Genomic DNA, 25,289 nt, shown 5'->3' on the forward strand with positions numbered 1-25,289 from the left:
TCAGACAATGACTAACACAAGAATGTGATCGGTAGAGTTCTTATTCACTCACATAACAAATATTCATGGAGGTTGTCTGGGTGACAGGGACAGTGCTAGGTGCTGGACATTTAACTGTGAATAAGATGAACTCTAGCCCTGCCCTCAAATAGATCCCCATAAGAGGGGGAGATAGATATCGACAGTAATCAGATTGTGATGAGTGGTGTGACAGAGGGACCTGGTGGGGCGCCTGGGCTGGGACTTAGAGGAGTGATGGTGGGGAGTCAGGAGAAAGGGCCAAGGGTGGAGAAGCATCAAGGGGCATTGCAGGCAGAGGGAGCAGCAAGTGCCAGGCAGGAGGTGGGAGATGGCCCAGTGCAGCAGCATGGCTGGAGCAGAGGCAGGAGGTGAGGTAGGGGGAGGAAGGCCCTGGCCTGGCAGGCTATAGAGCCAGGCTTTTCATGAGGGTGGTGGGGACACTGGAGGGTGGAGGCAGGCAAGGCTAGGAGGGGTAACGGAGTCACCACCCTAACCTGTGAAGGAGGGCTTGGAGGTGTCATGTCGCAGCTGAACGACAAGGCCCGAGCCAGGGCAGGGGCTCCAGCCCCAGCACAGATTCTCAGAGCTGGCTTCCTCAGGGGAGACGAGAGCAGTCAGAGAGGGAAGATGAGAAGGCTTGAGAGAGCCAAACACCTCCTCAGAGCTGGAGATGCAGGAAGCCTCCCAATGCCTGGGGAGAAGTGCTGCTGGGGTTGCCCTCCCCATCCTAACCTGCTGCTGCTAATGGAACCCTGCTCCCTGCCTCCTCTCCTGGTGCCCTCTCCTCATGGGGACCATGACGTGTCTGGGCCTTCTCCATCAGCCTGCCTTGGCTGTGTGGTTACAGGAAGCCTCCCTCCATGCTCTTTCTTTACTTATTCATAATGGGGACTTGGGTGGGGTTTGCTATGGAACTCACGGGGCCTCAGTTCCTGGTCAGATCAATGGTTCATCAAACTCTTGCAAGGAAACGTAAGTAAATACAAAGATAAAAGCAAAGAGCTCAGGTTGAAGAGGGATGGCGGCTCCTTAGGCTGTAAATAGAGAAGACTTAGCTAGGGGATTTGGAACCTGGTGGACTTGATGATCTCCAAAGCCCAGTGAGGAGAAAGTCAGGGGAAGATATCAGGAGACCTTGACTTCCAGCCCCTCAACAGAAGGGTGTCCTAACCCCTCACACCTAGGCCACTGGGGATGATGGGCAAAACCCTGAAACAAGAACCTCAGATAAGCCACTGAGAAAGGAATCATTACTGCCACTTTGCAGAAGGGAAACTGAGGCTCAGAGAAGCTTCAAAGGATGTGAGGCAAGAAGGGGACCTGAGCTGGTTGTGGGGTTTGAGGGCAAATCCCTTTTGTCTGTGCCTCAGGCCCAAGTTACCTGTTGTGGTAGCTTAGACACCGTGGGTCTCAGGGATGCAGGTTTTTCTGCTGTAAAGTGAGCAAGTTGAACCAGAGCAGGAGCAGAGCCCTGGGCTGGCCACCCTCCAGTAAGCTGGAACCTGAGGCAGAGCCCTGGGTCCTCATACTGATACCAAAGGAATTTTTCTCTGGGCCAAAATAGCATTTACAGTAGTCATCTGATGGGAGAGGCGAGAAGAGGGTTGGCTGAGGTCTCCAGTGTCCAGGGGGCTTTCCCCACAATGAGACCCCCAAGGCCTGGACTCCTCAAGTAGGGGCCCCAGGGATTCCTAGCCCCTTAGAAGCTGCATGGATCCACTTGGACAATAGATGGAGGAGGCTGGACAAGAAGCCTTTGTGTCTCCTGGGTGAAGGTCCCTGGGGCACTGCCGAGGCGGCCCAGCCACACAGAGCTGTGTGTCCACCCTATTCCCACTCCTGGCAAGACTACAGCCAGGCCCAGTCAGCTGATGTGGGACCTAGCAGGACCCAAGGTCCTAGGGCCCTGGGCAAGCTCCTCGGCCGCAGAAACAGACCTTCTGTGCACTGGTCCAGACACTGACTGTCCGGAGGCCCACAGAAAACAACACTGACTGGTGGAATGGTGACTGTGATCGCCTCTGTTTCACAGAAAAGGAGGCCCCCAAAGGGCTGGAATTGGATCAAGGTCTCCCAGAGTCAGTGCTGAAGCTGAGTCAGAACCTGCACTCTCCAAGCCTAGACCAGAATGAGAAGGGGGTGATGGTCATTTTCATTCATTCATTCATTCAAGCATTCCAACAAGTATTGAGCAACTCCTGGGGCCTCTGGGACCAGGAAAAGACATCAGACAGACTGGTCCTTGGTCTTCTGGAGCTCACAGTTCGGGAAAGGGACAGACTAGGGTCCCTGGCTACAGGAGCCATCCGAATGGGGTTGAGGGCAGAGAAGAGAGTAATGTGTGTGGTGGGAGTAGTCTGAAAAGGCGCTCAAGGGAAGTAGCTCAAGATGACAGACCAAAAAAAAACCTGTTCTTAAGGAATTTCCATTGACTCTTTCTGGCTGAGATTAAGCACAGAGAGAGCACAAGAGGCTCCCTTCATTCTCCTTGCCAGAACTGGAAGGTCAGGACCCTGAGCGCCCAGATTTCCTCCCCGCGGGCAATGGGAGGCCAGTGCTCTGTGGAAGGTCCCTGAACAGGTTCTCTGGAAGCTCTCGCGGTCGGCAGTGACAGCGGTCACAGAGACACTGAACTTTGCAAAACTTTAGCAAAGTTTCTGAAAGCCTTTCATCACCCGAGTGAGGAAGGCCAGGGAGCCTCGGTCCCCAGGCGGTAGGGCAGTCGCCACCCGTCCCTGCCGGGGCAGCACCCTATGGCCCTGCAGTGTTCCCGAGCGGGTAGCGGAGTGTCTGTCCCCGGCAGGAGGTGGCGGCGGCAGTGCCTGGGTCTGTCCGGAGTCCGGCCCGCCCCCGGCCTGACCCGGAGGGGTGGGGAGCTGGGCGGGGCGGGTGAGGCTCTTGGGCACGTGTGTCCCCGCGGTGGCGCGAGCACTTGGGAGCCAGGTCGGGGCCCAGCGTGAGGACGAGCGCCCTGCGAGGTGAGGGCGGGCCGCCGGCAGGACCAGCAGGCGGAGAGAGGGCCGCGGGCGGGCTGGCCCGTGTGCGCGCGGGGTGGCGACTCGGCCGGCGCCGGGCAGGCAGAGCGGCGCGCGCGCGGCTGGCCGAGAGAAGGCACGGTTCCAAACCCCTGTGAGAGCTCCGGCGGGTCCGTGGTCAAGCTCGGGCTCCACTGGAGTTCGATCGCGGGGAATGTGGACGGATACCCCGGGTGAGTGCGCGTATTCGGGAAAGTGTGTATGCCCCTGGGTGAGAGCGTGCGCCCCTGCGGAGTCGGGTAGCTGAATCTGTGGAACTTGTTTGTGTTTGTGCTCTGGTACGGGCGCCCCCGCAGCGTGGGACCTAAAGCCAGAGACAGGCCAACCCTGGAGGTCCCGAGCCCCCTCTCTCCAGGGGCACCCTGGGTGGCAGCCTCGCCTGGGCAAGACTGGGGCGGGGCGGGGCTGGGGCCGGGGGTGGGGTGGGTGGCGCGCGGAGCAGTGGCCTGGAAGGACAGTTAAGCCTCTGTCTGGGGACTTTTAATCTGGCGGGCTGCTGTAGGAAGGGTCAGCCTGGAGAAAGGCAGTGCCCTCTCTCACCTCCCTAAGGAGGGCTCCCAGTGTCAGGCTTAGGGTCCCCCAGTAGCCAGACCCAAGGGCCAGGCCCTGCTGCGCACCAGAAATGCCAGTTTGGGGTTTCTGGGGCTGATGGCAGCTGTTCTTCCAGTACGCACCCTCAGTTTCCCTGGGCTCACAGCCTGAAGTGCCCACTTTGTTTTGGATCTGGCTGGAATAATGGGAGTTTTTGAGGGCCAGGGTGGGGCCCAGATAAAGTCTCAGCTGTCTATTGGTGGAGATGATTGGGAAAGAGAGTCTTTGAGCAGACAGGGCCCCCTAAAAGCTCTCTGGAGACCCAGAGACCTTCCCTCCATCATGCCTTGTACACCGTGTGACCCAGAGCAAGGCATGTCCCTTTTCTGAGCCTCATCTGTAAAAGGGGAATAATAGTGATGTGGAACTTAAGGACTATCAAGGAGCTGTCGTGTGGGTCATGCTCAACACCAGTGTCCTCTTGGGCAGGCTCACTCTTTGAGGTTAGGAAGATCAGATCCTGGGGGATAACTTCCTGAAATTCAAATCCCAGTCATTTTGCTCCTTTGGCTAAACTTTCAGAGAACTTCCACTGGATCACATCTGAGCCCCTTGGCCTGGGACTCAAGGCCTCTCAGAGCTGGTCCTTGCCACCCTCTCCAGCCACCTCTCCTGCCTGACTTTCCATCCTCCTAAATGCATGTAATCTGCTGCAAATGCTAGTCACTTTCTTGCCTGTGGACCATTCCATAGTCTATGCTCACTGCCTGAAATGCCCTTCTACTCATCTTCCTCAGTTGGAGAACTACCCAGCTCAGATGCCCCCTCCTCTGGTAAGCCATCCTTATTTAGCCAGGTTGGATTGGAGCCTCTTCTGGGCCCTTGCAGTCTTAGAGCCCTAATTGTACCTTGAACTGTTAAGGTCTCTGTCTCCTGCTTCTCATTCCCAAGGTCTCAGAACCCCTGGAGGGCAGGAACTGGATCTCACCCATTTTTGTGTTGCCAGGATCCTGCACAGCACTGAGCTGAACTGGGAGAGCAGCAGCAGCCCCTCAGCCCTGTCCCCTGTCCCCAGCTTCCCCAGGGAAAGCCTGTCTACAGTGGAGCTCCACATCATTATAAAGAAGGGGAAACCAGTCAGGCCATCAGAATGGGTGGCACAGATTGTCCTAACAGTGTGTCCTGGGGCACTACAGGACTCAGGGTGTACAAGATGAAAACTTGGATTTCATCCCGAAGGCAAATAGGGAGCCATGGAAGGTTTGTGTGCAGGGCGTGGTCAGAACAGCATTAATAGACAGTATATGTTTTTCTTTTTCTGACTTATTTTATTCTGTATGACAGCCTCTAGGTCTGTCTGTCTATGCAAATGACACTACTTTGTTCCTTTTTATGGCTGAGTAATATTCCATTGTATATATGTACCATATCTTCTTCATCCATTCATCTATTGATGGACATTAGGTTGCTTCCATGTCCTAGCCTCAATTTGTATATAGCAATGAGCATTGGGGTGTGTGTGTCTTTTTGAACTATGATTTTCTTTGAGTATATGCCCAGTAATGGGAATTCTGGGTCATATGGTAGTTCTATTTTTAGATTTTTAAAGAACCTCCATACTGTTTCCCATACCAGCTGTATTAATTTACATTCCCATCAACAGTGCAACAGAATTCCCTTTCCCCCCCACCCTCTTCAGTATTTATTGTTTATAGATTTTTTTAAATGATGGTCATTCTGACAGGTGTGAGGTGATACCTTATTGTAGTTTTGATTCGCAGTTTTCTAATGTCTGTTTAGTTCTTCCACCCATATTTTGATTGGGTTGTTTGGATTTTTTAACATTAAGCTACATGAGCTGCTTGTATATTTTGGAGATTGATCCCTTGTCAGTTCCTTCATTTGCAAATATTTTCTCCCATTCTGTATGTTGTCTTGTTTATGGTTTCCTTTGCTGTGCAAAAGCTTTTAAGTTTAATTAGGTCCCATTTGTTTATTTTTGTTTTCATTTTCATTACTTTAGGAGGTCGGTCAAAAAAGATCTTGCTGTAATTTATTTCAGAGTGTTCTGCATTACATTTAATTCTTTAATCCATTTTCTGAATTATTTTGTGTGTTTGGGAATGTTCTAATTTCATTCTTTTTCATGTAGCTGTCCAGATTTCATAGTACCACTTATTGAAGAAACTGTCTTTTCTCCATTGTATATTCTTGCCTCCTTTGTCATAGATTAGGTGACCATAGGTGTGTGGGTTTATCTCTGGGCTTTCTCTCCTGTGTAAAGTGCAATGCTCAGGCGAGATGTATGATATTCATAGACCTAAATGCATTGTGACAATACTAGAACATGAACTCAATAGTGAGGGATGGTGCTGATTATTGGAATTTAAACTATTGACTGCTTTCCTCTCCCTGTGCCCTCTCTGCAGAGACAGCTTACCAGTAACATTTTATAAAAGTCCCTAATTTATCTTCCACCAACCCTGTGAAATATACTGGGTTCCATGATAGTTCAGTTGGTAAAGAATCTGCCTGCAATGCAGGAGACCTCGGTTCAATTCCTGGGTTGGGAAGATCCTCTGGAGAAGGGATAGGCTACTCACCCCTCTATTCTTGGGCTTCCCTTGTGGTTCAGCTGGTAAAGAATCTGGCCGCAATGCAGGAGACCTGGGCTCGATCCCTGGGTTGGGAAGATCCCCTGGAGAAGGGAAAAGCTACCCATTCCAGTATTCTGGCCTGGAGAATTCCATGGGGTTGCAAAGAGTTGGGCACGACTGAGCGGCTTTCATTTTAACCCTGTGAAAGAGAAATTATTACCCCCATTTTGAAGATGAGGAAATAGAGGCTCAGAGAATACCTTGCCCAAGTTCACAAAGCCAAGGTGACAGCAGGGATTCCTGCCCACCTGCCCTAGCTTTTTCTTCCCCATTCAAGACAGAGTCCCCATCTGGGTGAAGCCAGGTCCTCTACTTTTCGGGCTAAGGGAAGTTTGAGTTCCTTCCGGAAAATATGTCTTTATTTCTTGCCTGTGGCCTGATGACCCAGCTGCTGCTAAGATAGTATCTGTTCAGGCTGTCCACAGGGCTGGAGAAACCTTGCTGATTTGGGTGACAGGAGGTGGCGCTGCTCCTGGTGAAATCTTTCCTCTTCCCAAACTTCCTTCTGTGAGTCTGTGTGGTGCACCATTTTTAAAGTTTATTTTTTTAATTTTATTTGGCTGCTCCATACCTTAGTTGAGGCATACAGGATCTTCAGTTGTGTCGTGCTGGCCCTAGTTCCCTGTGCGTGTGCGTGTTTTGTCTCTCAGTCATGTCCAACTCTTTACAACCCCATGAACAGTGACATGCCAGGTCCCTCTGTCCACGGGATTCTCCAGGCAAGAATACTGGAGTGGATTGCCATTTCCTTCTCCAGGGGATCTTCCCAACCCAGGGATTGAACCCAGGTCTCCTGCATTGCAGGCAGATGCTTTACCGTCTGAGCTACTAGGGAAGGCCAAGGATAAGTTCCCTGACCAGGGATCGAACCTGGGCCCCCTGCATTGGGAGCACGGGGTCTTAGCCACTGGACCACTAAGGAAATCCCTCAAAAGGTGCACCTTTTGACCCTCATGTTCTGCTTAAGCTACTTTTGTGTCCTCAGGCCTGGCCTCTCCCAGCTGTTGGGCCCTGATGTGGGGAAGTTGACTATGGGAGCCTTCCTCACCTCTGTATTCATCCTAGAGGTCAGTTGTAGGAGTAGGCCAGGCTGGGCCTGCTTTTTTTTTCTGTCCACATCACCCAGCACAGGCTGGACACAGAGAAGGTGCCAGTGAGTGTTGGGGAAGTGAATGACCAGAAGAAAGTAGGTGTTATAATAGAAAAACAAGGTCTTGCTCCATGGAGAGCTATAGTTGGTTCTTGAGCAGAGGGTTCCTGAGAGCTCTTATGTGTCAGTAATTCTCCCTGTTTGATCAATGAAGAACCTGAGACTCAGAGAGGGGAACTGACTTGACCAAGGCTGCACAGCATGGATGTTCCAAATTGGAACCTGAACCCAGGGTTCTTGCTTCTTAAGGGTGGCTGGAGGCCTTCGGGTGTGATGGATCAGGGTGGAGTCCAGAGCATTATGGTTCTGAGCTGATTCAGGTCAGCAGCATACTTCTGTAACTCAGTACTGGGCTGGATTGTGTCAGAGGTGGGCCAGCTGGTTTAGAGTCTTGCCCTGGAGGTTGTTTGGGGGGAACTTAACCCCGCACTGAAAATAATTCGAACACCAGACCTGGATAAGGCCCTTCCACTTAAGGAAGTAGTCTCAGTTTCCTGATCTGTAAGGCAGGAGAACCAGCTTGGCTGACCTCTGAGACCCACATACTCAGATGTTCTGAGCTCAATGCCAGTGGGTGGCCCCCACAGTCAGGATCCTGAGGACTCCCAAGAGGGAGAGAGACTCCAGAAGGGGCTCCAGAGACCCAGGGGCTCCAGAGACCCAGGGCCTCCAGAGGAGGCTGAGAGGCATCACACTGCAATAGCACCTGCTGATAACATCTGAGGTTACCCCTCAGCTATTTCCCCAGACCAGCCCCAGTGTTTGTGATGCAGAAAGCATACCAGGCAAAGCTGGGCACCTACGGGCCTTCAGCCCCAGGGAGGACATTTGGGAGAGGGTAGAGGATGACTCGGGAGAAGGCAATGGCACCCCACTCCAGTACTCTTGCCTGGAAAATCCCATGGACGGAGGAGCCTGGTAGGCTGCAGTCCATGGGTTCGCTGAGAGTCGGACACGACTGAGCGACTTCACTTTAACTTTTCACTTTCATGCATTGGAGGAGACAATGGCAACCCACTCCAGTGTTCTTGCCTAAAGAATCCCAGGGACGGCGGGGGCCTGGTGGGCTGCCGTCTATGGCATCGCACAGAGTCGGACACGACTGAAGCGACTTAGCAGCAGCAGCAGCAGAGGATGACTCCAAAGCTCCTCATGGTCCTCCAACTCAGCCTTGCCCTCTCTTTACCATCCCTCTGCCCCAAGCCATAGGGATAACTGACAGTTTCCCAAAATACTATGGATCACCTGCCCCAGTTTTTGCTCTTTGCTCCTCTTCTCTCTCCACCCACCTAATTTCCTACCTATCTTCCAAAACAGGTGTCCTCTCCTCCAGGAAGCCTTCCCTGACCACACCCCTTTTCCATTAGGGGCCCTCATGTCTCCTTCAGCCCTGATCACCCTAAGATGTCATTGACTATTTCTGGATCTTCCCCTGTCCTCTCTCCTCCACCTTCAACCTTGACAGTGAGCTCAGGATCATGGAAGGGTCTAACCTACCTCAGTCCCCAAGCGCCCCACACAGACAGAGGTGCAGATACGGCAGCCTCTGTAAAGGGTGAGTGAGTGAAGGGGTGTGGTGGGGTCTAAGTCTTGCTGGGGGTGCCTAAGTTGCTCTCCCTTCTGAGGATGGCCTTCAGTGTGAGAACCTTGATCTGTGGTCAGTCTGGCTGTCACCTTGCTACTCTGCCCATGCTGCTGCTACTGCTGCTAAGTAGCTTCAGTCGTGTCCGACTCTGTGCGACCCCATAGACGGCAGCCCACCAGGCTTCCCCGTCATACCACGCATTTCCTGCCCCTATTATCTTCTTGGAATACCTGCATCCTGCCCACCTTCTTCACCTGCTAAAATCATAACTCTTTTAATTATTTCACAAAATCTAAATCATCTCCTTTAGTTATCTTGACAAACTTACGAGGCAGGTACTATTCTTAGATTGCAAGGAAATTGAGAGTTAGGCTGTGGAGCTGAGGCTTGTCCGGGTCCCATGGCTGGGAATGGAAGAACTGGGATCTCCCCCCTGCCCAGTGCACTCTGCTGCCCCTCAGTGGTTCGGGTCCTGGGCCTATGTTTCCCTTCACAGCACCTCACCTCCTGCAAAGGCAGGAGTTTCCAGAATGATGACAGGTCACTTTCCCCTGCTGGACTGGACAGGGCCAGCCAGGTGGGTGGCAAGCAGGCAATACATTCCAGAGCCACCCGAGTGGAGAAGCTGGAATGCTGTCCAGCCACCCTGAAAAATCTGTAACCAGTTTGGGAACTGCCCCAGCCACTCTTCCTGGCTTTGGGCTCACTAGCCTGGGGCCACAGAGAGAAAGACAGGGTGAGGAAGAGCCAGGTTGGGTGAGGAGGAGAGTCAGAGCCAGGTCCAGGGGGCAGGTAGTGAGTCTGCGTGCCAGGCTTGCTCTGCCCCTGGCTTATCGGTGACCTTGGGTAAGATCTTGGGCTACCCTTTCGGGCCTTGTTGGTTTGCCTTTTTGTTGTTTGTTTGTTTTTAACAAACATGAGTACAGTGAGTACAGTAACATCATGGCTGCTTCACAGTGGGGAACTACCAGGAAGAGTAGATCTTGGCCTTGCCAGTAAGACGTGTTCCCTCTGGTGGAGAACTAATCAGAACTAATTCCCTCACACTAAAAACTGTGGGAGCTTCCTGGAAGAGAGGATCTAGGAGGTAGTGGTCATTTTACCCCCAAACTGAGTTTGACTCTTGGTGGGTGTCAAGTCAAAAGACACAACCAAGCCAAAGAGCAGGAGAGGGGGACTTCCCTGGTGGTCCAGTAGTTAAGAATCTGCCTCCCGATGCAAGGGACACAAGTCCGATCTCTGGTTCTGAAAGATTCCACGTGCTTTGGGGAAACTAAGTTTGTGTGCCACAACTATTGAGCCTGTGTGCTGCCACTACTGAAGAGCCCGTGTTCCGCAACCAAAGAAGCCGCTGCAATGAGAAGCCTGTGCAGTGCAACAAAGAGTAGCCCCACTCGCTGCAACTAGAGAAAGCCTGCATGCAGCAACAAAGACCCAACACAACCAAAAATAAATAAATGACCAACAAGGCCAGAATGATCCCATGGGAGTTAAATTGCAGACCTGAGGCTTGTCTGAGTCCCACAGCTGGGAACTAGGAAAGAGTCCCATAGCAGAACTAGGATCTCCCACCTGTCCAGAGAAAGCAAGATGTTCTACCTTAGTCTTTTCAGTGAAGGCATCTCCTTAGGAGAAGCCTGGGTGAGACCCTAGGTGAAGAACTCTTTCACCTTGTCACTAGACTCCCGACTACCAGCCAGCTGGCCCGTGTCAGCCTGAGATTCCTGGGCAAGGTGCACTGGGAAAATCGTGGTCCAAGGCCTTTCCCGGTGTCCCCTCCCCTTGCCCTATTCCCGTGGTTCCCCCATCTCTGCCTTCTCCACTTTCCCCACACTTGCATGGGCTTCCAGCTTGGGGGCCTGGCTTCAGCTGTCTGAGACCCTGGTCCCGCATTGCAGGGAAGTGAACCTGGGAGAAAGAGGAATGTTCTCTTTCTCTGAGATGGGTCTGAGGTTCTGGTGGACACTGGGGCCTGCCCACACAGAGGCATTCCTCCACCAGTCACCATCCCCTCACCGAAGCACCGTGCCTGCTCTGTGGGAGGAGTCCCAGGCAAGACACACAACCAGGGCCAGAATCTTGACCTGGGTGCTGGTCCTGGCTCTGTCTCTGGCTCATTGTGAGCCCTTGGGCCCTAGTTTCCTCCTCTGTCAAATGGGAGTTTGGCAGAGGTGATTTCTAAAGGCTGTCCAGGCCCTGGCTCTCTAACACTCTATGTGTGTATGTCTGAATATGACTGCCTGTGTGTGCCCATGTGTGTTTACCACACCTCTGGAGGAATGATTAGCAGTGGGATGATGGAGGAAGGGTATTCCAGATAGAGACCCAGCTTGAGGTGAACTGTGTTGGCCACAGTACCATTGAGTGCATACTGGGAAGCCAGGGTATTGAGTGTTTCCTGTTGTGGGGCTGAAGCACAGACAGGGACTGAGGGAGGGGGCACTGGAAGCTCAGCTCAGCTCTCTAGGATATGGGGGAGACCCTCCCCGGCAGAGCCATCCTCCAGTGAAAGGGGGTGCCTGGGAACACCTGTACAACATGTGAGCTAAAAGGGAATAGTTAGGGGCAAGAGTGGGCAGAGGACACTCCTGCCTACCGGAACAAGCACTCCTGGTCACTTTCTGCCTCTTTCAGACCAGGGCTGGAGCAGAGAAGGCAGCCTGGGGAAGGCTCATCCTAGCTGACTTCCTGTGACCCAGAGCCCCAGCTGTCCCCACCTCCCTGTCTCTGGAGCCCACAGCATTGCCTGCCCTGAGAAATGCTGGAAGCTGGGCGAGGTCCCAGGCTGGAGGACCTGTTTTTCCTGTTTCCCACAGAGCTCCCTGCAGCTCGGTCCAGGCCTGTGCATTCATGAGTGAGGAACCTGAGCTGGAGCTGAGCATCCTGACAGCAAGAGCAGGGGCTGGTCAGGTATGGGCTCGAGAGGGTGGGGTCTGCTGGCTGGGAAGTTGGGAGGCTGGGGCAGGCAGGCTCGTGCATGTGTATACACTGACCTGGGGGTAAATCAAGGGGATCCATGCCCTGCTACCTCATCCCAAGCTGTGATGAATTCAGGCTTCAGAGCCCGACAGCCCTGGGTATCAAATCCAGTTTTTCCAATACCTGGCACTGTGACCTTAAACAAGTAGCCTAACTTCTATGGCAGTATCTGCTGAGGAATGCGGTGAGGATGCTGGAGGGGAAGCTGCTCAACCCAGACTTGGTCCCTACAAAGTGAAGAGGGTGGCAGTCCAGACTCAGGAGATCAGGAGCTCCTGAGCCAGAGAGGTGTCAGATAGAGGAATGTGGATCAGACAGCTGACCCATCTTCAGAATGCCTGGGTCCAGTTTCTTCCCTCTGGCTCTTCCCTGATCTGTCCAGAGAAGGGCAGGGTTCTTGAAAAAGACCCAGTCCAGGGGTCTGCCTGGGGCAGGAACAGACCTCAGGTGGACTGGGCCCCTGGAGAGCTGGTGTGACCCCTGGCCACCTAGGGTCAGCAGCTGAGAAATCCTTCAGCGTCATTGTCCGCTGAAGGGACCTCAGTGTCATTGTCCGCTGAAAGGAGACCAATATGATAAAGCTTAGCCTCCTCTGGGCTCCCATAGCCTCTTGTGCTTGCTTTACTCACTCATTCATTCATTCTCTCATTCATGCCTGCTTTGAATCAGGCCTTTAGCTGGAGGACAGGGCCAGAGAAAAGAATCAGATAGGAGTTCCTGGAATGTCTTGGGATAGAGGGTGGAGACACAAATCCCCAGCAGGATGTATGGAATGCCCTGAGGGGTTAGTGATGCAGGGAAAGAGCCTTGGAGATAAGATGAGATTTGAGAAGTCTTGAGGGATGGGTGGAGTGCCGTGTGAGTGGGTCAGGAAAGGCTTTCCAGACAGAAAGAACAGTGACACACACAAAGGCAGAGAAGCCTGTCAGGGCACTCACATGGCTCACAGCTCCCACCACACTCAGAGCTCTCGAGGGCAGGGCCAGCCAGAACTGGGCACAGAGGGGTAGCTGAGTGGTGCAGGACAAAGTTAGGTGGGAGCTGGTCCCGGGCAGCTGAGAGTGAGGCCCCAAGGGTATCAGGGGTCAGGAGAGGCAGTAGGAAGGGCCAAGGGAGAGGACTGGGGACTTGGCTGGCTTTGTAAGCAGGAGCCGGTCAGAGGGGTGGGGAAGGAAGTTGTACTCACAAGCTGGTGGGCTGGCCTGTGGAGGGAAAGGGCAGGCGGGGTCAGTCTGGACAGGGGCTGCAGTGATAGAGTTCCTAGCTGCCTTGGGAGGGTGGAGGCCAGGATGTCTTAAAACAGGTGGAAAGGGCAGCTCCCTTGGTTCATGAGAGACTTACAGAAGTTTCCACCTCTGCATCAGTGTCAGAGACTCCACCGTGAATAATTACCAAGGAACTCTGTGACCAGCTATGAGATGGTGACATGAAGGGAAGATGAAGGCCCTGACCCTCGCTCTGAGGAGAGACCTGCCAGGCCTCAGCACCGGGGCAGGAGCAGAGCAGCAATGTGGAGGTGGAGCTGGGGTGGGGGGTGCCCTGAGCATGCCCAGTGGTCACAGCACCTAATGAGGGAAGTGTTGGCACCACAGTGCTACCAGGCCAGGGGATTCAGCACTTGAGAGGTCTGACCCTCAGGAGAGCAGGAAATTCCTAATGTCACCTAGGGCTCTGTGGCAGAGCTAGACACCCCAAGCCAGTGTCCCCAGGGGGAGTGTGGCCCCTCCATAGATCCTCAGTCTCGCACCTGGGCCTCCATGCTCCTTCTGCAGTTCCTGTGAGCCAGCAACCTCTGCTTACCCCTCAGTGCTTCAGAACTGGTGATCCCAGCCTTCACCCTTCTCCACAGCCCATGACACCCCTTTGGGGCACCCCACACTTACTGTGTCTGACACTGAGTTCCCTCTCCTCCTGACCCCTGAGCCTGAGGCGTCCTGGCCCCTTCTCCATCCAGACTCCCTCCCAAACAGCTCTCAGACCTCTCCCCTCATGAGGTTCCCGGGCCTGGCCCCAGCATGGGCCTGGTGCCACTCCCTTGGCCCACCACACTCACCTGCTCCACAACCTCCAGGACCTTCTGTTGCTCCTCTGCTCATGGCCTAAGAGGGCTTCCCAAAGAGGTCAGGAGAAGCCACGGCTGAGCTGAGCCTCAAAGCCCATAACATAGTGTGCCCACCGTGTGCCAAGCGCGGCTCCAGAGGTTTTAAACAAATTGAAGGCCTGTAATGTAGCTTCTGTTGATCACCTCATTTCACAGATGAGGGGACAAAGGCAGGTTGGGTCCAGAGGCCAGCTTCTTCCTAATCACTAGATTAGGATAAAGAGTTGTCATTTCAACAGATGGAGACGCGGGGCATGCAGGGATTCCAGTCTGAAAGAGTAACGTGAAGCATGGCTGAGAGGGGAAACGTGTTAGGTGCATTCAGGAAACGGCAGGTCACGGGGGATGCGGATGGTGACAGAAGCTGGTTTATACAAACCGCTGGTACCAGCCTGAGGAGCTGGGTTTTCTCCTGAGATCAGACAGGAGCCATAGCAGCTTTCCAGCAGGGGGATGACTTTCTCTTTTCCAAAGATCCCTCTGGATGGAGGAGACTGAGGCTGGAGACAGGGAGACCGATACAGGGGCTCCAGCAGCAAGGGTGGAGGTGACACGGCTGCAAGGAGCTGGGTAGGATGGAGGAAATGCTTTAATGATGGTTCCTGAGTCAAGAGGGGTCCTAGCCATTTGGCCCTGCCAATGGCCCCTGATCGCATACGTACCTTCTCATCCTGTATCTCCCCTGGCTCCTTGGGGAGGAACCTGTGTCTGTGGGAGCAAGGTCATGAGGGCAGGCTCCCTGCCTCCTAGTCGCATCTTTGCTGACAGTAGCAGGCAGGGAAGATAGAGGAGGGAGGGTTATGGGGAAAGAAGGAAGCTGAAAAGTTAATTGTCTCTCAGCCACCCTGATCTCAACTTCATGGGCCCTGAGCTGCTTCTGGGAGGCCTGGCTGGGCAGAAATCTCAGCGTCTAAGGGAATGGAAGTCATTGGCCCCACAGAATCTCTGAGTCCCAGCCTCTCAGGATCCTGGGGTTCCAAAATAGGAGGGATTATACAGCCCCAGATTCTCAGCGTGAGGAGGACTCACACATCATCTGCCTTCTGTGTCCTCCCAGACACACCCACACACAGGGCACAAGCCCTTCTGCACTCACTAGGGAGCCACTTGCACAGCCCCATAATCAAGGAGTTCTGCTATGACTTCCAGCCTGCCTTCTGAGACCTTTGGGCATATCTTTGCCCTCCAGACTGGGATAGTCTGAGAGAGCTCTTCTTGGTCACATTGGAGGGATGGGGAGAGGAGTAAGGTCGCATCCTGATCTCCAGGTGCTCTCTGTCTGGGTGGTCAGGCACCATAGCGGCATTATAGCTCACTGGGAACAAGGAGAAGGTTGAGGTGGTGGCGATGTGTGGAGAGAAGCAGGGCAGGCCTGGAGGAAGCTAAGTTTGCCCCACAGAAGTTCCCCATTACCCCCATTCCCATCTCCACCCCAGACTTGCCTGCAATCTTCAGGAAGGTCACTGCCCCATCAGGTGGCCTCAGAGGCCAGGGAACAGGACTGCTGTTTACAGATGCAGAAAGTACCAGAATATGAGTCCCTAAAAAACATTTGCCGAGAGGTGACTGAATAACTAAAGAGGGAGACCCTTACAAAACTCCCTGAAATGCCAAAATACTAGGCACAGGGCTGGAGCCTCCCAGAGAGTGGAAAGATAGGCCAAATAAAAGAACTTCCTAATGCCTCCAGAAAGGTATGAGCTGCCCTAGGCAGAATCCTAGATCTGGGACTCTATTCCTGAAGTTCTCAAACACACACACACACACACACACACACACAAAATTTTTAAGGCAACATGCTAAGTATTTTAGGCTTTGAGGAATATATGGTCTTTGCCACAACTATTCAGTGCTGCATAAACAGATGGTCATGGCTGTGTTCCAATAAAGCTTTATTTACAAAAACAGACTGGTGGGCTGGATTTGTCCCTCAGTTTGCCTACCCCTGTTTTAACTTGTTAGAATTATATGATCCTGACATTCAGGGATCTCATTAAGGCCCCAGGGTTCCAAGGTTCTGGGCCCTCTGTGTCCACAGAGAGAAGCAGATCAGATGCAATAAAAGCCTTGAATGTGGTTGGGCAGATCCTAACGGAGGTGTCTGTGGTCACTTGGGGTCCCTCATGGCCTGGGTCAGGCGGGTGTGTCAGGCCTCCCTGCTGGGTCCCTGGCCATCCATGACCCTGATGGTTGTTCTCTGCACCCCCACCCCACCCCCATCCCTGCTTCCCTTCAGGGCCATGGCCACAGGCCTGGACACCTGGAATGGCACCACCAATGGCACGTGGGATGGGGATGAGCTGGACTACAAGTGCCGCTTCAACGAGAGCTTCAAGTACGTGCTGCTGCCCGTGTCCTATGGCGTGGTGTGCGTGCTCGGGCTGTGTCTGAACGCCGCGGCGCTCTACATCTTCCTGTGCCGCCTCAAGACCTGGAACGCCTCCACCACGTACATGTTCCACCTGGCTGTGTCGGATGCGCTGTACGCCGCCTCCCTGCCCCTGCTGGTCTACTACTACGCCCAAGGCGACCACTGGCCCTTCAGCACCGTGCTCTGCAAGCTGGTGCGCTTCCTCTTCTACACCAACCTTTACTGCAGTATCCTGTTCCTCACGTGCATCAGCGTGCACCGGTGCCTGGGCGTCCTGCGTCCGCTGCACTCGCTGCGCTGGGGCCGGGCCCGCTACGCCCGCCGGGTGGCGTTCGCCGTGTGGGTGCTGGTGCTGTCCTGCCAGGCCCCTGTGCTGTACTTCGTCACCACCAGCACCCGAAGCAGCCGCATCATCTGCCATGACACCTCGGCACCCGAGCTCTTCGGCCACTTCGTGGCCTACAGCTCCGTCATGCTGAGCCTGCTCTTCGCAGCGCCCTTCGCCGTCATCCTGGTCTGTTACGTACTCATGGCTCGGCGGCTGCTAAAGCCGGCCTACGGGACCTCCGGCGGCCTGCCACGGGCCAAGCGCAAGTCCGTGCGCACCATCGCCATTGTGCTGACTGTCTTCGTCCTCTGCTTTCTGCCTTTCCACGTCACCCGCACCCTCTACTACTCCTTCCGCTCGCTGGACCTCAGCTGCCGCACCCTCGACGCCATCAACTTGGCTTACAAGGTCACCCGGCCGCTGGCCAGCGCCAACAGTTGCCTTGACCCGGTGCTCTACTTCCTGGCTGGGCAGAGGCTCGTGCGCTTTGCCCGGGATGCCAAGCCACCCACAGACCCCACCCCTCCCACCCAGGCTCGCCACCGGCTGGGCCTGCACAGGTCCTACGGAACTGACGCCGACAGGACAGAAGACTCGGCCAGCCGTGAGAACTCCAGGGGGACAGAGTCCTCGCTGGCTGGTAGTGGCGCTGACACTAAGGACATCTGGCTGTAGAAAGCTGAACCCCTGTTCAAGTTTACATGAGATGGGGCTGTAGACTTGTTCAAACGGGCCAGTCTCCTCAGATATGGACCATCAGCGACTCAGGCAGGATGGTCAAGGGAGCTGTGACCCCAGTGCTCTGTCATTTGAGTGGGACTCAGTCTATTCTCTGTGGTCCAGAGAGCATGGCAGTCCCCACACCCTTAGTCACCATTTGTGTGTGCGGGGTAGGGAGTAAGATCTTAAGAAGGGAGTTCAGGGACAATGCCAGCCCTGGCCTGACTCCCACATAAATACCCGGCTGTGCCTTCCAGGGTCCCTGGGCTGGGCTCCAGCCTAATCAAGTCAAATGGAGAAACAGGCCCAGAAAGGAAAGCGACTTTCCGAGGTCACACAGCCAAGCCTGGGCCTGAGCTGCCTGGGAGGGGTGGGGTCACAAGTTGACCAGAGGACCCTGGTAAGGGGTAAGGACTGAGCCAGCAGTTCCCACGATGAGTCGGAGTGGTCTGAGTGCCATCGTGGGCTTGGCTGTGAGGAGTACCCTCAGTCCAAGGGATGCATGTCTGGGAACTGATGTCATAAACCCATCATAAACAGTTTATGATGACATAAACTGATGTCATCTGGAGGCTGGGACTGATACTAAAGGTATCGTTACTGCTGAGCCAGGCCCCGTTGTATAGTTTGAGGATGAGGTTACGGCCTGGGAAGCTCTAGCCATGCACGCTGCTGTCCTTTCTCCAACCTGCTCTCTGCTGCTGCCTGGCTTCCCACCAGCTGCCTCAGGGGTGGTCTCATATGAGGAATAGTCTCTCCATACACCCAGGTCATTCTCCACTCTAAAGTTAACTGACTTTTCTGCCTGATTTTGCTGGCCACAGAGGGTCCCTGTCCTTAGGGTCCCCCCAGTTTAGGATTTAATGGCAATAACCATTAAGTGCTGATAAATGTTAAACCATTTAACTGACTGTCCAGAGAGGGTGGGGGAAATCCCTGATTTGTAAACACTGCCAATAGCTATGGTACAAATAATCCTACCAGGGCCAGCTTCAGACTGCCAGTGGGATGTCAGCCTCCTTGCAAAATGCCTGAAAATTTAGCAGCTGGCTCTTTTGAGCAGGTACAAGTTTCTCTAGCACACCACTGGATAACATGAATGGTTGGGGCTGTGTACTGTGCGTCAGGGAAAGCCTCCTGGAGTGGCAAGACTTCCGAGAAGAACACTTCATCAGAGAAGAACATGAAAGTGCAGGTGCCAGCTAGCTCTAGCCTTTGGGCAGGAATAGAAGAAGGCAATGGCAACCCACTCCAGTACTCCTGCCTGGAAAATCCCATGGACGGAGGAGCCTGGTAGGCTACAGTCCATGGGGTTGCTATAGTCGGACACGACTGAGCGACTTCACTTTCACTTTCAGGGCAAAACTGACCTCACTTTTAACTTCAAGAATAAGGATTATCTCTCTCTCCCTTTGGGAAAGCCCTTCCCTGATGGGCCCACTCTTCCTGCTTTCCCCCCCTACCTCCACCTACCTCCAGTGACTTCTCCATCCTTCCCACTCTGCCTCGTCAAAACGGCACCCTCAGGGTTGCCCTATTTAGAGTCTAGCTCCAGGGCTCCCCCGTGTGACAGGGACCTGTCATGAGCCATGACCCAGACCATTGCTCTGCATTGTGTAGTGTGAGGTGACTTGCCCGTAGTAGTGTGGAGTGCTCACCTCCCGCATTCTAGGCTCTATACTTCTGTTAATATAGCCAAGATCCCTATGATTATCTTTGTGATGATCTCTTAGAGTCTGTCCTTGAACCTTTCTTGCAGGCCTGAGTTTCCTACCAGCTGCTGCTCAGGCTGAACCCCATCTCAGTTTATAAGGAGCCTCTACCCAGGTGAGATGCTCTACTGACCAGGAGTGTTGATGCTGAGCTCTGACTCCCTCAGCCCTGCTCAGACCCAGAGGCAGGGAGTTATATGTCATGACTTTGGGGGCCTTGAATGTGCATCTGCAGTTGGGGATGGGACTGTGTCCCATGAGCCGAAGTTCCCCTGGTCCCCACTCCTTTCATGACCTGCCCACTTACCCCTCCAGCAGCTGTTCTGAGACCCCAAGAACTGAGGACTCAGCCTCCGCAGCACATGGAGACCACATTATGGCCTAGCCTCAGGAAGCCTTCCTTGAAACCAGTGCCTGGAGATGTCTAAGGACACAGGACCTAGGGGACAGGAGGAGTTTACTCACCATCCAATCCTGTGGCCGACACTGGTGGGGGTGGGGAATGAAAACCCTAAGGGAACCATGGACAGGCCCAGGCCCCATCTCTGGATCCTGGTCAGACTGCCTGGCCCCTTTTTGTGGACATTGAGCCTTGCTGTTCAGTGGGCAGGTCACCCTCCTTGAGGGTGGGTTCCCGACCCTGTTGCCTTATACTATTTTCAGCCCAAGTAAGAGCAGGATTTTCCACTCCTGGCCCCAGACCATTGTCCAGCAGTGACGTGGAGGGACCTGTCTGCTCTCAAAATATCTCCTCTTACTCTGTGGGCCTCCCTGCCCTTTCCCCACCTCTTCAGCCTGACATCACTTCCTGGGGCTGTTGACTCCGGAAGGCCACTGTGACAGGGCGCAGCCCCTGACGGACCCCGGGGACTATCAACTCAGCTGCAGACTCAAGGCCAGAGAGGGGCGGGGCCTTGCCCAAGGTCACCTGGCAGGTCAGCGTGGCGCCTGGATGTGCGCCAGGGGCTTGGACCGCCCCAGCTGCTCCGCTCCCTTCCGTGCAGGTCAGTGCCTCTGTGGGAATCCTGCCGTCACCCCCACCACCTCAGCTCTTCCGGCCTCTGACGGAGCTAGGGAGCTAAAGCCAGGGACTTGGGGCACTGGGGCAGTGGGGGAACAGCTGGGAGGAGGAAATGCCTGCTGACTGGCCAGCAGCAGCTCAGCTCAGGGAGCTCCATGCAGCAGGGGCAGGGGCCCTGGCACATAGAGGTCTCTTCTCTGGGTGGCAGTTGTCCTGGGGCCCATGAGGGACACTCTGACCCTCCAAAGGCTAAGAAAGGCCCTGGGTAACATGCCCTCCAGACACAACTACTCCAGTCTTGGCAGGTCAGGCCACCAAAGCTACCCCTCTACCATCACCCGTGTCATGGAAGATTTGGGTGGATGTCAGAGTCAGGGACCTAAGGAAGGGAACCGAGGTATTGACCTATGTCCCAGGCACCAGGCAGGGCCCTCTTACATCCATTGTAATGTTTCTTCACCACCACCATGTGAGATAGACAGTATTATTCCCATTTAGCAAATGAGGGAACAGGCTCTGAGAGATGAGGACTTGCTCCAGGTTATATAGGCAGTAAATGGGGAGTCAAGACTGAGTTCACGTCCATCCGATGCCCTGAGTAGTTCCCTTTCCAGTGTCCCCTGCCACTTGCAGTCCCTGTGGGGCAGGAGAGTTTGTAAGCAACCTTTCAACCTTCATGTGATTCAGGATGAGAGAGACGCTCCAGTGAGGATGAGGTTAAGAGCACCAATTCTCTGCCCAGACCACCTGCATTTGAGTGTCTCCACTTTTCTTCAGCTGTGGCATCTTGGGCAAATCACTGAATCTTGCAGCCCCTCTGTTTTCTCATTTCTAGAAGGAGACACTACCTCCCAGGTAGGGCATTGGGAGGCCTGAATCAATACACATGAAGCACTGAGATCAGAGGCTGGAACATAAGCATTTACACGTCAGGCACTGTGCCACGGAGATATGGAGGCGAACCAGCTGGCCTCTGCCTTTGTGGAGTTGACATAATTTAATATATAACCACACTGGGATAAGTGATTTGAAGGAAAGGACTGTGTGTCCGGCCAGTGAACAATAGAGTGTCCCCTGTGGGCGAGGCTTCCTCAGGATGTGGGGGAAGGGAGCAGGCCATCCTGGGTTGAGGGTGGGACCACCCTCTGCCCTGCCCAGCACTGGGTGGCACTCAGGCTCGTGAGCTGGTGTGTGTTTACAGAACCTTGTCCGGGTGATGGGCTGTGGAAGGGCTTTAGGGAGAAGTGGCAGTGGGAATGGGATGAACAGGATGCCCTTGGTCTTCTGGAGGGCTCACAACCCCCCACCCATGGCAGCAAGACCTGGCCCTTTCTTCCTGACTGGTGGTACCCACCAGGGTGCTGCAGCCACACTTTGGTTTATCCAAGAGTCAGAGACCCAGAGCTGGAGGACCAACCTGGAGCTGGGCCAGAGCAGGCAACGGATGGCCAGTCTTTGCTGTGTGACCTGAGTCCATGTGCCTGCCCTCTCTGGGTCACTTTGTAGAGGCTGGAGACCTTGCCTTCCACATACCAGTTCTCCCTAACTTAGGGCATCAGCAGCCTAGATTTTTCATCAAAGACACAGCTAACAGCTGCTCCCCCAGACACTGCTAGGACCCATGAGCCCTCAGTTCTGAGAACTAGAGTGGGGCAGTGGGTCTCCCCTGGCATCAAGTGAGCAGAAAGATGAAGTGACTCCACTGGTACCCCGCGGTGCCTTGGAGTAGAGCCAGCTGAATGTCACGCTTCTGCCTCCTGCGGGGTGAGGCTGGAGCTTGGCCAGGAGTGACTGGGGTGACAGATGAGGGATGCATTTGCCTTCCCCATGGGTATGTGCTTGAGGTGGAGGGTGTGAGGGTGAGGAAAATGAGCCCCAGAAACCAAACTCATCCTCCTCTGCTCTGCTGTGCCACGTGACATGGTGAATCCCCTTTTCCTCTCTGGATTTCAGTTTCCAATTTCCCCATATGCAATGAGCTTGGCTCTGCCCATCCACCCCTCAGTGGCCCAAGCCTCTTCATGAGGGCTTGCCCTTGTCTTGGCTCCAAGTCAGCCAGGTGTTCAGTCCCAGCCCCATCCCAACCAGGAACAATGGACCAGACCACGCCAACTCCCAGGGGCTCACCCATGACTATTTTCAGCCCTTGAAGTCAGAAAATGGTTTTTCATTCCCAGCACAATGGCTGCCCTATACCATTGTCCGGCAATGACCAGGGTATCTGCCTGCCCCAAAATATCTCCCCTGCCTCTACCCTCTGGGCCTCTCTGCCCTGCTCCTCACCTTTCAAACTTGACGTCACTTCCTGGGGCTGTTACTCCTAAATACCACTGCGAAATGGCATGTGAGTCTCCTGGGAGACATGACCAATTAGAATCAGTTTTTCCTCTTGACAGGGACCCCCAGGGATTATTTGGCTGCATGGAGGGACTGGAGACCCAGAGAGGGCTGTGCCTTGCCTGAGGCCAAGCAGTGGTCATTGCAGAGACTAAACTTGAGACCAGGGCTCTCTGGCTCCTTCTGCTGCCTCAGCTGCCTTCATCGGTGCTGGTCTGTACCCGCCGGGAGGATCACTCACCTTGGAAGTCCTGGGGCAGGCATCCTGGGGAGAAGCCTGACTGGTGTGGGTGGGAGAGGGGTGTATCTTGGCTTCTGACCTGGGAGCTCCCCATTCACTCTTCAGGGAAAGGAAGAGGTCGGGGGACACAGGGAAGCTGAGGCGGGAAGAGCAGGGTTCTGCCCCAGTTCAGCCACCATCAGCTCTGTGATTGCAAACTCAGTTTCTTCATCTGTAAAATGGAACTGATCGTACTTCCTTTCCAAGTTTACTGAACAGTGAGCGTGCGGTAAGGCACAAACACGCAACTTTTACTTTCCTCACATCGATGCTGTCTGCTCAGTAATGTCTAATTTCCCTTTCCATCCATGAACTGCATATTTGGCAGACTCCAAAACTTTGAGTCACTCTTGGGTAACAACTCAAGTTCAGTCCAGTTTAAAGTTCCAGTTGCCTACTGAATTTACTGCTCCCTCCTCCTCTCCCCCAGCTCTGGCAGGACCCTGCTCCCTGTCCTTGGGGTGCCCCTCTTCTCTGGGTGTGGGGCAAGATGAGGAGGAAAGGGGCCAGTGGATCATCTCCAGGACTGCCCCAGCCCTCTCTTGCTGTCCTTGCTTCTCTGGCCCTGACAACCTGACATCAGTGCTGCTCTGCACAGAGTCCCCACAAACACCAAACCACATATTTTTTTGCCAGACTCCTTTTAAAAAATATTTATTTACTTAAATTGGAGGATAATTACTTTACAATATTGTGATGGCTTTTGCCATACATCAACATGAATCGGCCATAGGTCTACATGTGTCCCCCATCCTGAACTCCCTTCCACCTCCCTCCCCACCCCATCCCTCCAGGTTGTCTCAGAGCACTGGCCCTGGGTGCCCTGCCTCATGCATTGAACTCTCACTGCAGACCACACTTTTGTAAGAGTCTCTTCATTCAACTATCCCAGAGTGACCAATTTGTGCCCCATCTCTCCTGCTGAGAGTCTGAACTGATACACCCCAGACTCCCTCAGTGATTTCCCTAGAGCATCTTTCACCTGGCCTGAGGGTGGGAAAGCCCTTGTCCAGCCCCCTCCCCACTCCCACTCTGTTGTGAATTCACAACTACAGAGATGTCAGATGTTGAGCTTGTAGAGTCAAGAGAGGAGGTGGTAGGGAGCTGGGGTAGTAAACTGAAAAGGTATCTAACCCCAGTTGTTTCTAGGTTTCTTTAGTAGATGGGTATTCTACCCCTCTGTGTCCTCAGATTTATGTCCTGGAGCCAAATTCCAAATCAGCAGCCACATGAAAAGTCCCTCTTCATTGTGGGATTAAGCTGTTAGGCCAGCCTTTGTGACCAAATCAATTGCAAAATGTGGGGGAGGAAATTAAAAGTCATCACACAGCCTATGCTAGTGTGTGTGTGTGTGTGTGTGTGTGTGTGTGTTCACATCTGTGTTGAGGGAGAAGGCTGAGGGGGAGGGGTAGTCCCAGCAGGTACCACATAGATCCCTGGAGTAGAAAGGCCACAGGTGGATGACCAACCTGCGGGAGAAAGAGAAGGACCAGGAGGGGCTGCCAGGAGGTCAGACTAGAACCAGAACATGGAAGTAGACTGGCTTGGGGATGGCAGGAAAAGATGGGAGCGGGCAGAGGACCCAGCTTCCAGCTTTGTGGATCCCCTTTCCTTCAGTTTCCCTCCTTCCTCACTCTCCATTTCCCTCCACCTTTTTCTCCACGTTCCTGGTATCCCTGGAAGGAAAGGAAAGCAAATGAAGCTGTGCAGAGCTTCAGACCTATCTCTTCAATCTGAGCACTGGCTCAGCTCCCTTGCCTGGCAGCGCTTAGTCCCCTCTAGGTCTTCAGTCCATGGATGCTGCCTTGCTGCCCCCTGGTGGCCAGAGTTGGCAGCAGCAGCTGAAAGGCAGCTTGAGGTCCAGACCCTCGTCAGTGGAGTAAAGAGAAGAAAATGACCCTCTTGCTGGCAACCAGGTTGCTGGGGTGTGTAAGATGGAGATAGGACTGAGAACTGAAACTGGGAACACAGTTTACAAAACATCTGACTTACAAAACAGGTAACCGTTCCTGACCAAGCTGTGATGTCCATCTCAGATTGAACTCACTCTTGTAAACACCCATGTATTTATTTAGAGCAGCGGTCCCCAACCTTTTTGCCACCAGGGACTGGTTTCATGGAAGACCATTTTCCATGGACCAGGAGTGGAGAATGGTTTGGGGGTGATTCAATTGTACTAAATTTATTGTGCTCTTTATTTCTATTATTATTACATTGGCTCCACCTCAGATCATCAGTAGATCCTGGAGGTTGGGGACTTCTAATTTAGACTCACAAGTTCCAAGAGAAAACCACAGACAAACTGATTTAATAGTAATTCTCCTGTGTTCTTAACATAGGATCTCTGACTGTTCCAGCAGCTTCCTGTTTTGAAAATTCTGATAAGTCTCTGCCAAAGACCATTCTTTGACTCACTTCAGCCCCCACAACCTTATAAACACCCCTTCCTTAACTCTTCCCC

The 25,289-nt window shown here is 53.7% G+C and overlaps 1 protein-coding gene across 11 annotated transcripts; it reads left to right on the top strand.

Annotated features, from left to right (window-relative positions):
- The first annotated feature begins 2,915 nt into the window (after positions 1–2,915).
- On the top strand, positions 2,916–24,162 carry P2RY2 (purinergic receptor P2Y2). Of its 11 annotated transcripts, none has more exons than XM_070803851.1 (5): positions 2,916–3,229; positions 8,712–8,949; positions 11,614–11,889; positions 13,323–13,474; positions 16,296–24,162. In XM_070803851.1, the coding sequence occupies exons 4-5, from the start codon at positions 13,467–13,469 to the stop codon at positions 17,431–17,433; spliced, it is 1,146 nt and encodes a 381-aa protein (XP_070659952.1). In that variant the 5' UTR covers positions 2,916–3,229; positions 8,712–8,949; positions 11,614–11,889; positions 13,323–13,466; the 3' UTR covers positions 17,434–24,162. The 11 variants fall into 11 exon arrangements, with proteins under 11 accessions (XP_070659952.1, XP_070659955.1, XP_070659956.1 ...); XM_070803854.1 differs by having other exon boundaries at positions 11,796–11,889; XM_070803855.1 differs by having other exon boundaries at positions 8,860–8,949.
- The last annotated feature ends 1,127 nt before the right edge of the window (positions 24,163–25,289 follow it).

Source organism: Bos indicus, chromosome 15 (assembly GCF_029378745.1).
Source record: "Bos indicus isolate NIAB-ARS_2022 breed Sahiwal x Tharparkar chromosome 15, NIAB-ARS_B.indTharparkar_mat_pri_1.0, whole genome shotgun sequence".
In the NCBI taxonomy this organism is placed as follows: Eukaryota; Metazoa; Chordata; class Mammalia; order Artiodactyla; family Bovidae; genus Bos; species Bos indicus.